The 13564-nt window shown below is 41.4% G+C and overlaps 1 protein-coding gene across 3 annotated transcripts in view; it reads left to right on the top strand.

Moving 5' to 3' along the window:
• MCCC1 (methylcrotonoyl-CoA carboxylase 1) overlaps positions 1–13564 on the top strand; it is an 87470-nt gene that overhangs the window by 5260 nt on the left and 68646 nt on the right. For 2 of the 3 annotated variants that reach the window (XM_021069887.1, XM_021069888.1), the window contains exons 2-4: positions 6372–6418; positions 9082–9218; positions 13228–13323. In XM_021069887.1, the coding sequence (XP_020925546.1) occupies positions 6372–6418; positions 9082–9218; positions 13228–13323 (280 nt within the window). The remainder of the gene's footprint in view (positions 1–6371; positions 6419–9081; positions 9219–13227; positions 13324–13564) is intronic. The other variant, XM_021069889.1, reaches the window with a different exon arrangement.

The raw sequence follows: 13564 nt of genomic DNA, 5'->3' as shown, positions 1-13564 counted from the left end.
TATAGAAATGCTGTCAATTTCTGTGTATTAATTTTGTATCCTGTAACTTTGCCAAATTCATGAGTGAGCTCTAACAGTTTTCTGGTAGAGTCTTTCGGATTCTCTAGGTATAGTACCATGTCATCTGCAAATAGTGATAGTTTTACTTCTTCCTTTCCAATCTGGATTTCTTTTACTTCTGTGATTGCTGTGGCTAGGACTTCCAAAACTATGTTGAGGAGTAGTGTCAAGAGCAGACATCCTTGTCTTGTTCCTGATCTCAGTGAGAATTCTTGCAGCTTTTCACCATTGAGAATGATGTTTGCTGAGGGTTTGTCATATATGGCCATTATTATGCTGAGGTAGGTTTCCTCTATGCCCACTTTCTGAAGGGTTTTTATCAGAAATGGGTGTTGGATTTTGTCAAAGGCTTTTTCTGCATCTACTGAGAGGATGATATGGTTTTTATTCTTCATTTTGTTAATGTGGTGTATCACACTGATGGATTTGTGGATATTGAAGAACCCTTGCATCCCTGGGTTAAATCCCACTTGATCATGATGTACATCCTTTTAATGTATTGTTGGATGCAGTTTACTAGTCTTTTGTTGAGGCTTTTTGCATCGATGTTCATCAGTGAAATTGACCTGCAGTTTTCTTTTTTTTGTTGTACCTTTGTCTGGTTTTGGTATCAGAGTGATGTTGGCCTCATAGACTGTGTTTGGGAGTATCCCTTCCTCTGCAATTTTTTGAAATATTTTCAGAAGGAGAGGTGTTAGCTCTTCTCTAAATGTTTGTTGGAATTCTCCTGTGAAGCCATCTGGTCCTGGACTTTTGTTTGTTGGAAGTTTTTTAATCACAGTTTTAATTTCAGCTCTTGTGATTTGTCTGTTCATCTTTTCTCTTTCATCTTGGTTTAGTCTTGGAAGGTTGTACTTTTCTAAGAATTTGTCCATTTCTTCTAGGTTTTCCATTTTATTGGCGTATAGTTGCATATAGTAGTCTTTTATAATCCTTTGTATTTCTGTGATGTCTGTTGTTACTTCTCCTTTTTCATTTCTAATTTTATTGATTTGAGTCCTCTCTCTTTTTTCTTTGATAAGACTGGCTAAGGGTTTATCAATTTTGTTGATCTTTTTAAAGAACAAGCTTTTCGTTTCATTGATCTTTTCTGTGGTTTTCCTTGTTTCTATTTCATTGATTTCTGCTCTGATCTTTATGATTTCTTTCCTTCTACTATCTTTAGGTCTTGTCTGTTCTCTCTCAAGCTGCTTTAGATGTAAAGTTAGCTTGTTTAGTTGAGCTTTTTCTTGTTTCTTGAGGTGGACTTGTATTGCTATAAACTTTCCTCTTAGAACGGCCTTTGCTGCATCCCATAGGTTTTGGAGTGTCCTATCTTTGTTATCATTAGCTTCTAGGTATTTTTTAATTTCCTCTTTGATTTCTTCAGTGATCCATTGGTTGTTTAGTAGCATGTTGTTGAGTCTCCACGTGTTTGTGTTTTTTGCATTTTTTTTTCTTGTTATTGATTTCCAGTCATATAGCCTTGCTGTGGTCAGAAAAGATGCTTGATACGACTTCAATTTTCTTAAAGTTACCGAGGTTTGATTTGTAGCCCAGGATGTGATCAATCTTAGAGAATGTTCCATGTGCACTTGAGAAGAATGTGTATTCTGTTGCTTTTGGGTGGAATGTCCTATAAATATCTAGTAACTCCTTCTGGTTTAATGCTTCATTCAGGGCCTATGTTTCCTTATTGATTTTCTGTCTGGATGATCTGTCCATTGCTGTAAGTGGGGTGTTAAAGTCCCCCACTATGATTGTATTATTGTCGATTTGTCCTTTTAAAGTTGTTAGCAGTTGCCTTATATATTGTGGTGAACCTATGTTGGCTGTGTAGATATTTAAAATTGTTATATCTTCTTGGATTGATCCTTTGATCCTTATGTAGTGACCTTCTTTGTCCCTTAAAATATTCTTCATTTTAAAGTCCATTTTGTCTGATGTGAGTATTGCTACTCCAGCTTTCTTTTGATCCCTGTTTGCATAAAATATTTTCTTCCATCCTCTCACTTTCAATTTATATGTGTCCCTAGAAGTGAAGTGGGTCTCTTGAAGACAGCATATATATGGGTCTTGTTTTTGTATCCATTCAGCCAGTCTGTGTCTTTTGGTTGGGCGTTTAGTCCATTCACCTTTAAGGTAATTATTGATATGTATATTCTTATTGCCATTTTATTAATTGCTTTGGATTTGTTTTCGTTGCTCTTTTTTCTTCTCTTCTTTTCTTGTTCTCTCCTCTTCCTGTTTGATGACTATCTTTAGTGTTGTATTTGAGTTGATTTTTCTTTGTGTATCAATTGTAGATTTTTGGTTTGCAGTTATTCTGAAGTTTTGATATGAGTCTATATGTATATGAGATTGTTTTAAATTGTTGTTCTCTTAATTGCAAGTTCATCTCCAGTGTCCTGCATTTGTACCCACCTCTTCTCATGATTTCTGATTTTGGTGGCATAATTGTGCATGGATGATTTCGTACCTTTCCTGTTTATATACCTTTACTTGTGAGCCTTGTCATTTGTGGTATTTTTGTTTCTTGTTGCTGTCTTTTCTTTTCTGCCTAGAGAAGTTCCCTTAGTATTTGTTGTAAGGCTGGTTTAGTATTGCTGAATTCTCTTAGCTTTTGTTTCTCTGTGAAGGTTTTTTATTTCTCCTTCAAATCTGAATGAGAGCCTTGCTGGGTAAAGTAATCTTGGTTGGAGGTTTTCTCCTTTCATCACGTTAAGTATATCATGCCACTCCCTCTGGCCTGCAGAGTTTCTGCTGAGAAATCTGCTGATAACCTTATTGGGGTTCCCTTGCATGTTATTTGTTTCTTTTCCCTAGCTGCTTTCAAGATTTTCTCTTTGTCTTTAATTTTGGTCAGTTTGATTATTATGTGTTTCGAGGTATTCCTCCTTGGGTTTATTTTATATGGTACTAGTTGTGCTTCCTGGATTTGAGCGAGTGGTTCCTTTCCCATGTTAGGGAAGTTTTCGGCTATTATCTCTTGGAATATTTTTTCTGTCTCCTTCTCTCTCTTCTCCTCTGGCACCCCTATAATACAGATGTTGGTGCATTTAACGTTGTCCCAGAGTTCTCTGAGACTCTCTTCATTTGTTTTCAATCTTTTTTCTCTTTTCTGTTCTTCATCCATAATTTCAACTAATCTGTCCTCCACCTCGCTTATTCGTTCTTCTGCCTCCTGTATTCTGCTGTTAGCTGCTTCTAGTGAATTTTTTTATTTCAGTTATTGTATTTTGCATCTCTTCTTGTTTAAGTTTTATATCTTGTATCTCTTTGCTCAGTGTTTCCATCGTTGCCTCTAGTTTATTTCCAATGTCTTGCATCATCTTCAGCATCAACAGTCTAAAGTCTTTTTCCTAGAGGCTGAGAATCTCCTGATCACTTAGCTGTTTTTCTGGGGGTTTTTTCCTTCTCCCTCATCTGAGTTATTGTTCTCTGTCTTTTCATTTTTATAGGTTTTTGATGTGGTGACTTTTTGACAAATAATAGAGTTGTAGCCTCTCTTACTTCTGGTGGCTGCCCCCCTTGTGGCTGAAGTTGGTGCTTGGTGTAGGCTTCCTGATGGGAGGGACTGATGCCTGCCCACTGGTAGGTGGAGCTGATTCTAATCCCTCTGGTGGGTGTGGCTTTGTCTCTGGATGGTATTAGAGGCTCTGTGCCTGGGGGGTCTTTAGGAAGCCTCTTTACTGAGGGGCGGGGCTGTGATCCCACCTTGATTGTTGTTTGTCCTGGGGCTTCTCAGCGCTGATGGGTGGGGCCAGATTTTCCCAAAATGGTCACCTCCAGAGAAAGGCAGCTGGTGAATATTCCCAAGAGCTTTGCTTCCAGTGTCCTTCCCTCACAACAAGCCACATTCACTCCTGTTTTCCCAAGAGGTCCTCCAAGAACTGCAATCAGGTTTGACCCAGATTCCTATGGAGACTTTGCTTTGCCCTGGGACCCAGTGCACGTGAAAGTGTGTGTGTGCCTTTTAAGAATGGGGTCTCCATTTCCCCCAGTCCTGTGGAGCTCCCGTGCACAAGCCCCACTGGCCTTCAATGCCAGATGCTCCGGGGCCTCTTTCTCCCAGTGCCAGATCCCCACACGTGGGAGTTTGATGTGGGGCTCAGACCTCACTCCTGTAGGTGAGTCTCTGTGAACCAGTTACTTTCCAGTCTCTGGGGCCTCCCACCCCTGCAGTATGGGCTTGTTTATATCACGTTATTGCCCCTCCTACCTCTTGATGTGGCCTCCTCTTTGTCTTCTGGAGTAGGATATCTTTTCTTAGGTTTCTGATCCATTTGGTTGAAGATTGCTCAGCCTTTAGTTGTGAATTTTGTTGTTTTTAGGAGAGAAATTGAGCTCCAGTCTTTCTATTCCGCCATCGTAATCCCATCTCCCACAAGTCCATTTCTTATTTATCCAAGGGCTCAGAGTAAAACTGTATGCTGTTTTTTTGTTTTTTGGTCTTTTTAGGGCTGCACCAACAGCATATGGAGGTTCCCAGTCTGGCTGGTTGAATCTGAGCTGTAGCCTCCAGCCTACACCACTGTCATGGCAACGTGGGCTCAGAGCCATGTCTGTAACCTACACCACCGCTCATAGCAGCAGCAGATCCTTAACCCACTGAGCGAGGTCAGGGACCCAACCTGTGTCCTCATGAATACTAGTCGGATTCATTTCCACTGAGCTGCAGCGGGAGCTCCCCTGTGTGCTTTTAAAACTGAAAAATAGCTTTAAAATCTCCTTTCTTGTGTGAGGACCCTGAAGCCCGAGTTGTGAAGTAAAAATTGGTTCTTGAGAGAGGGAAAAAAATCTGATGTTAGTTACCACAGTTGGTGGCCCCCCAAAGCTCAACCTCTCCTATGAAATCTTATTCCTTAGCATTTATGTTTTCACATTAGGGGACCATAGTGAAAAAAAAGATTGAGAAACAATGATGTAAAGTGACTTGCCTTGGGTCTCCAGCAGCTGGTCAGTGGGGGCTGTTCCAGCCCTGCACCCAGCATTCTTTCTGCTGCCCTTGCTCAGCCCCTTTCCTTTATCTCTCTGGGCATAATTGTTCAAATCTGTATTATCAGAGAGGTGAATTAGATCGGTATTTTTCAGCATTTAATAAAATGGAATAGAACAAAAGCTATTTAGGGGGAGAGGGAGGGAGTGGGGTGGGCTGGAAATCTGAGGTTAGTAGATGCAAACTATTGCCTTTGGAGTGGATAAGCAATGAGATCCTATTGTATAGCACTGGAAACTATATCAAATCACTTGTGATGGAGCATAATGGAGGATAATGTGAGAGAAAAAGAATGTGTATATATATGTGTATGACTGGGTCATACATTGACAGAACACTGTAAATCAACTATAATGGAAGAAATAAAAATCATTTTAAAAAAGAATTTTTATTTTTTGGGGGGGTTTTTTTTTTCTTTTTGCCTTTTCTAGGGCTGCTCCCACGGCATATGGAGGTTCCCAGGCTAGGGGTTGAATAGGAGCTATAGCCACCGGCCTACGCCAGAGCCTCAGCAATGCGGGATCCTAGCTGCATCTGCAACCTACACCACAGCTCACAGCAATGCCGGATCCTTAACCCACTGAGCAAGGCCAGTGATCGACCCGCAACCTCATGGTTCCTAGTCAGATTCGTTAACCCCTGCGCCATGATGGGAACTCCTAAAAAAGAATTGTTAGGAAAAAATCTTGGAAAAAAAAAAAAAAAGCAACAGAAGCTATTTCAATAGGGAAATAGGAAAAATCTTTCTTTTGTGAAACTTCTTGTATTCACTGATTTACTGGGTTGTGAAGTCAAACATAGTTTTTACCTTGGATTCTAATCAGAAAAGTTTGAAAAAAGCCAAATTGGATGATCTTGAAGTGTCTTGACTTTCCCATTGACCCCATGGTCATTTGCCAGCCTCAGGAGCGAGCAGGTCAGGTGATTTGTTCAAGGACACAGAGTGCCAGGGAGAACAGCCAGAACTGCAACTTCTGATTTCTAGATTAGTTTTCTTCCCACAAAGAAAATCTTATTGAATCACTTTGTAGGCTTAGGATTTAACTAAGGTCATATCTGGACTTGGCTTCAAGTTTTTAAAAATTGAGATTTTTGTGTCTGCAGCAGCTCGGGTTGCTGTGGAGGTGAGGTTGGGTCCCCAGCCCGGCATAGTGGGATAAAGGATCAGGTGTTGCTACAGCTGTAGCTCCATTCAGTTCCTGGCCTGAGAACTTCCATATGCTGGGAGTGTGGCCGAAATAAATAAATAAGTGAATTGAGATTCTTGTGAAGGAACAATGACAGATCTTAAATATCCTGTTTAATTATAATTTCATTTGAATTTATTTTATAGGGGATGGGCTTGGAAGCAAAGAACCATGAAGTATGGAACAACTACAGGTACTGATAGTCTGTTCTGTTTGGCTTGGTATCAGATTGTGAAGTAGGAAAGGGAAATGTTTATTTAATTAATTAATTAATTAATTATTGCTTTTTAGGGCTGTACCTGCAGCATGTGGAGGTTCCCATATGCTAGGGGTCTAATAGGAGCTACAGCCTTGGGCTTATGCCACAGCCACAGAAATGCCAGATCCAGGCCATGTCTGTGACCCTACACCATGGCAACGCCGGATCCTTAACCCACTGAGCAAGACCAGGGATCAAACCTGAAACCTCATGGTTCCTAGTCAGATTCATTTCCACTGCACCACGACGGGAACTCCCCTCACCTCTATAAGGTTAAATCTCTCTTGCTTTTGAGTCTAAAATATATAAGGAAATAGTTGAGGACATTTTATATTTATGTTGTTATTTGACCCTCTTAGTGTATTGAATTAGACAAGCATAATTATGATGATCTAAATCAGTGCTTTAAAACAGTTATTTCAAGTAGGAAGATGTTTTTTCCCAAATAAAATTTTATATGGAGTTCCCAACTATAAGCATATAAAAGTATAACTTCTGGTTGATTGAATGTAGCCCTCCCCAACACACATATGCATACTTCCTCCTAGCAGCCCCCTCACAACTCTGTAGATCCCTATCAGAAAAACATTGTTTTAAATTACATACAAATTTGGGTTCAGAGTTCCTGCTGTGCCAGAGTGGGTTAAGAATCCAGCTTGAGGAGTTACTGTCATGGCTCAGTGGTTAACGAATCTGACTAGGAACCATGAGATTGCGGGTTCGATCCCTGGCCTTGCTCAGTGGGTTGAGGATCTGGCGTTGCCGTGAGCTGTGGTGTAGGTTGCTGTGGTGTAGGTTGCAGACCCAGCTCAGATCTGGCGTTGCTGTGGCTCTGGCGTAGGCCGGTGCTACAGCTCTGATTAGACCCCTAGCCTGGGAACCTCCATATGCTGTGGGAGTGGCCCTAGAAAAGGCAAAAGGACAAAAAAAAAAAAAAAAAAAAAAAAGGAATCCAGCTTCAGTGCCTCAGGTTGTTGCAGAGACATAGGTTCAGTCCCTGGCCTGGGAACTTTCACCTGCTGCAGGCTCGGCCAAAATCAATAAATAAATGATATAAAACTTTCTTTTCTGAGAAAAATAAGTATTATAAACTGTCAGAAACATTTCATGTGTGATGATGGAAGTGTGTCTTATTTATTAATACAATAGCTTGTCACATGACACTGATGCCAGTGAACTGGTACAATATTAATTTTACATTGTACAGGAGGTTAGAGGCAGTGGAGCAGAGTGATGAAGAGCTCACATTGTGGAGTGAAGATAACCTAGGTTCAAATCCCAGAGCTACCATCTCTTTTAGTTGTATGATCTCAGGAAAGTAGTGTTTCTTCCAGTCTTCATTTCATTTTTAGAATTGAGATAATAATAGTAGCATCTACTCCATAGGATTATTGTGAGCATTTAAGCCCAGGTTGAATGATTAGCAGAGGACCTGGGACATAGAGGATAATTATGAAAATTTAGTTATTATTACTAATTAATGGGTTTTTTTTAGCTATTATAATTTTATCTTTGACATAACAAAGCATCTTTCAAATTTAGTTTAAAGGAAAAGCTAAGTAATTTAAAAATTTATGTTAGGAGGTCCCATTGTGGCTCAGCAGGTTGCAAACCTGACTGGTATCCATGAGGATGTGGGTTTGATCCCTGGCCTGGCTCAGTGGGTTAAGGATCTGGTGTTGCCATGAGCTGTAGTGTAGGTCGCAGATGCAGCTCAGATCTGGCATTGCTGTGGCTCTGGTGTGGGCTGGCAGCTACAACTCTCATTCAGCCCCTAGCCTGGGAACCGCCACATGCCATAGGTGCGACCCTAAAAAAGACACACACACATTTATGTTTATAAGAGTATCTCAACTTTCATGATTTCTAAAGGCTTATTACCAGCTCGCCCTAAATTGATTGCACTGGCATTGATTCTAAATCAGGGCCAAAATGGAAAGGCAAAGAAGATAGCTTGGTTTACTTGGAGAGACAACCTACAATGAGAGGAAGAGACACTGTAAGTTAAAGCGGCCCTCTCTCTGCAAAGGTCAAACTTTACCTTTTACACAAGTAGCAACACCTACAAATATTGGACGTTGACAAGAAATGCAGAAATATTAGCTACAATGTCTATTTGAGGCTTCATTGTGCTGACTTTACCACAGCAAATGCTTATCAGCTGGTTAATGTCATTGGGATGTTTACAGTGGGCCCTCCAGTATCCACATGTCCACATCTGTGGATTCAGCCAGCCAGGTATCACAATATTCAAAAATTCCAGGAAGTTTCCAAAAGTAAAATTTGAATTTGCTGTGCACTGGCAACTATTTACATAGCATTTACCTTGTACTTACAGCTATTTATGCAGTGTTTACATTGTGTTAGGTATTATAAGTAATCTAGAGATGATTTAAAGTAAATAGGAGGGTGTGGATGGGTTATATGCAAATACTCTACCATTTTATATAAGGGAGCTTAAGTATCTGTGGATTTTGGTGTCTGCAGGGGTCCTGGAGCCAATCCCCTATGGATATCGAGCGACGACTATATTTCAAGTTCTTATTCCATAATTCCCCAGTAACATTTGTGCATGTTTTTTATGGTGTTTTAAACAGGACGAAACATTACCAAGATCCTCATTGCAAACAGAGGAGAAATTGCTTGCAGGGTGATACGAACAGCCAGAAAAATGGGTGTACAGTCTGTGGCTGTTTATAGTGAGGCCGATAGGAATTCTATGCATGTAGACATGGTAAGTTAAGAACCGTAAGTCAAATTTTGTAAGTGATCATACTTGTTCATTGTGTTAATGTTTTATTTTCTTGTTGACAGTATATATTTGCTAGTGTTAACAGTGTCTAAATTGGAATTCCTGTTGTGGCTCAGTGTGTTAAGAGTCCAGCTAGTGTCCATGAGGATGCAGGTTCCATCCCTGATCTTGCTCAGTGTGTTAAAGGATCCAGCATTGCCAGGGGCTGTGGTGTAGGTCACAGATGCTGCTCAGATCCTGCTGTGGCTGTGGTGTAGGCCAGCGGCTACAGCTCCAATTCAGCCCTTACCCTGGGAACCTCCATATGCCGAGGGTGCAGCCCTAGAAAAAGACAAAAAAAAAATTAAAAAATAAAAATAAAAAACAATGTCTAAATAGGTAAGTTCAAACTGCTCATTAATAATTTATCTTGGGAACCTTTTCCAAACATAACACCAGTGGAGCTAAACAGCATGCTTAGTGGTGTGGCTGACCTTGAGGCAAGGTCCTTTTTCATCCAAGACTGGTTAAAACAGTATAAAGAATGTGGCTGACCCACAGATCATACTTTGAGTGGTGCACATCCAGATCTATAATGTACCAGGAAAAGGATCAAGTTCAGGCTTAGCAGCTGCGACTTACTAGCCAGGGGATCTTGGATAAGTCACTTAAAGTTTCAGATCCTTGATTTAACTGTAAAATTATAACTGAAAGGATCCTACTTTCCTGAAGTTTGTAGTTATCATCAGTTGTTATTAGCTATCACCCTCCAGATAGAACCCAGGCACGGATGAATTCAGCTACTGGCCTTTCTTCTGGCTGCAGCAAGACTCCAAGCGTGGACATAAATTCCTGGTGACCAGTGCCACTGTCCCACACAGCCAGCCCATGTGACTGGCCACTTTTCTCACAAATTCTGTGCTGTGACTATCTCAAAGCTGTTTGCTCCATTCCAAGCTATGACTCTCCCTCTGCCACCTCTTCTCAACAGATGATCTCGATTCACAGAGGACGTAGCACTGAGCCTCTTGTCACAGAATCTGCTCACCGTACCCCTGTCTGTCCTCTTCCCATCCAAGGCCAGTTGTCTTCCTGTGCTGTGGTGTCCTCCTCTCACCTTTTAAGAATCTTCCATTCTTTTCTCCTGTATACTCTCACTCCAGATCATATCTACTGCTATGGCTCTGCTGAAAACTTCCAAATGTCTGTCTCTGGCCCAGACCTTCTTTTGAAGGTGATACATGTCTGTCCAACCTCCCGCTCAGCGTCTCCACTGGAGAGTGTCACAGGTACCAAACCAGTGTCCAGAACTGAACTCATCACCCTTCATCTGTACTGACGTGCTTTTCTTGTAGACTTCCCTAACCCAGTCACTGGCAACACCGTTGCTGATAAAAAATAATAATGCCAGAGATCTGGGAGTCTGACCATCTCCCCTCTTCCTCCTCACCCTACATCTCTCCCCCTCCTCCATCTGGACAGACTCCAAGTGCTATTAGTTCTGCTTCCCAAGCGTTTCTTTCCACTTCTTTCTGCTCTCTACCACCTCCTCCTCATAGCATCTTCTTCTGGTCACATGCCCCAGCCTACTATGTGAGCTCCCTGCTTCTGCTCTTGACCTCCTGCCATCATGTTTTCTACACTTGAGCCAGACTGAGAGCCTAAAATCAGAATTTTTTTTCCATGTTACTCCCATGTTTTAAATGCTTTAAACCTTTTTATCATCTACCAGACTAGCAATAATTTAAGAGATGGAGAGTACTCAGCATTGGTTAATGTGGCTAGAAACTGCTATGTTGATGGAAATGTGTGTTGGCGACACCATTTCAAGAGATGATTAACCAGGAGCGATTAAAATGTCATATCTAGAGTTCCCGTCGTGGTGCAGTGGTTAACGAATCCGACTAGGAACCATGAGGTTGCGGGTTCGATCCCTGACCTTGCTCAGTGGGTTAACGATCCAGCGTTGACGTGAGCTGTGGTGTGGGTTGCAGAAGCGGCTCGGATCTGGCGTTGCTGTGGCTCTGGCGTAGGCCGGTGGCTACAGTTCCGATTAGACCCCTAGCCTGGGACCCTCCATATGCCGCAGGAGCAGCCCAAGAAATGGCAAAAAGACTAAAAAATAAAATAAAATGTCATATCTTTTACCCAACCCGGCAAACACTCCTCTAGATTTCTGTCGAGAGACGTACTCACACATATGTGCACCTAGAGGCACTTGCCATTATGACTTAAATGTCTGTTAAGGGGTACCGGATTAAATGAACTATAGTACCTCATACTCTGGGACATTATGCATTTGTTATTAAAAAATGAGGTACTCATGTGTGTACTAGCAAGGAAAGAGCTCTCAGGACACACAGATAATGAAAAAAGCAGTTGCAGAAGATGACTTGAGGTTGATCTTATTTCTTGTAAAAACAAAACCAAAAGCTGTTATGTGCTTATGTAAATATATACAGATAAATAGGAACATGGATGTGGAAAGTTAGGTCCCAAATGATCATAGAGGTTATATCTGGAAGGGGTTTGGAATGGGAGAGCGGGAAAGTGGTGCCAAAGGGCTTCCTTGCTTTTGTGTTATTTTTCACATTCTCAGAGTGAGGATAGATTTGTGTTTTATGGAATTAAAAATTAAAAAAAAGAAAACCTTATAAAAGTCTCATTATGTATCCCCTTGGGAGAAAATACAAAGCTTTAGCCTCCCACAAGGCCCTCTGAAATCTGTCTCCCTGTGTCATCTGGCCACATCTCTGGGCCCTGGCCCCTTGCTCACTATGCTCCAGCCACACAAGCTTCCTTCAGTCCCTCAAATAGGCCAGGTTTCCTCCCATGCCAGGGCCTTCCTATGTGTTGTTTTCTCTGCTTGGGAGGCTTGCTCCCATCTTTACTCCTATTTCTAGCCCCACCCTCTCCACCTACTGGCCTGGCCAAGTCCTCATCTTCCAGAGAAGCCCCCGACCTTCCCTCCCAGCCTTTCCCTGACCAGCCTCAGCCCTGATCCTTTTCTTCTTACTGCATTTTATCCTCTGTTTTCCCTTCTTGGCCTTTATCACAGCTGTCATTAAGTGTGTGAATGCGTGTTGGGTGTTTGTCTCTTCCTCTAAACAGACGTTTGTCTTATTTACTGATGTACAGGCAGCTCCCACCTCAAAGCGTGGGTGCATGGTGGCATTTACTAAGTCTTTGAGTAAATGATGTTTTGTATCTGGTCTGTTTCAAAGGATGCTATGATTGTGTGAAAGTTTTAAGGGACAGTATAAAATAGTTCACAAATGTATAGAAGGACTATTATACTCTAATAACTCTATAAACTTCAGTATACTTTGTAATTTTATTTCTTGCTGTATGCATCTGTTGTATAGCTATATGCTGTGTCTGTTGTCAAATTGTACAACAATTTTTGGTGTTATATATATGTAAGGTTATTGTTGTTACAAATCATAATACCATGATGAATGGCTGTTGCTTTCTATCCTAAGGCACTTTAGTTTCCCCTTAAGTGTGTGTTTTATACATAAAAATCAAGTTTTCATCCTCCTTATGCAGAAGATTCCAGATGGCTCATTTTTATAAAATAGACATGAGCTGGTGCTTTTGTTTCTCAAATCTTTTTTTTTTTTTTTGTCTTTTGGCATTTCTTGGGCCGCTCTCTCAGCATATGGAGGTTCCTAGGCTAGGGGTCGAATTGGAGCTTTAGCCACTGGCCTACGCCAGAGCCACATCAACGCGGGATCCGAGCTGCATCTGCAACCTACACCACAGCTCATGGCAACGCCGGATCGTTAACCCGCTGAGCAAAGCCAGGGATCGAACCCGCAACCTCATGGTTCCTAGTCGGATTCATTAACCACTGCACCACGACGGGAACTCCTGTTTCTCAATTCTTGAACTGTTCTCAAGAGCTAGCATTTTTATTTTTAATAATAAGATGACCTAGCAGCAATTCTATGTGGTATGCTAGTGTGTACTGGCTGTGTGATCTTTTAAGCACATCATGTTCCTTCAACAGGCAGATGAGGCATATTTCATCGGCCCCGCTCCCTCACAGCAGAGCTACCTTTCTATGGAGAAAATCATTCAAGTGGCCAAGATCTCCGCTGTGCAGGTAAGAGTTGTATAGAGGTTTACATTGCAAAAGGAGTTGCTAGGTACGGTTTACAGAAAATTGCTTGTTACTCGCAGTACTTGTTCTCTGTTTTTAGCTATTCCCAAGATTTTTACATTTGATAGAGGGGTTATTTTTGTAAACTAGGCGTGTCCCTTCTCAACCCTCAGCCGAATCCTGGGGAAGGAAGGAGGGTCTAAATTACAAATTTAAATTAAAGCAAATTTAGGAGTTCCCATCA

Source organism: Sus scrofa, chromosome 13, assembly GCF_000003025.6.
Source record: "Sus scrofa isolate TJ Tabasco breed Duroc chromosome 13, Sscrofa11.1, whole genome shotgun sequence".
Classification (NCBI taxonomy): domain Eukaryota; kingdom Metazoa; phylum Chordata; class Mammalia; order Artiodactyla; family Suidae; genus Sus; species Sus scrofa.
The sequence above is the reverse complement of the archived record's forward strand: the minus strand, read 5'-3'. Positions and strand labels throughout refer to the sequence as shown.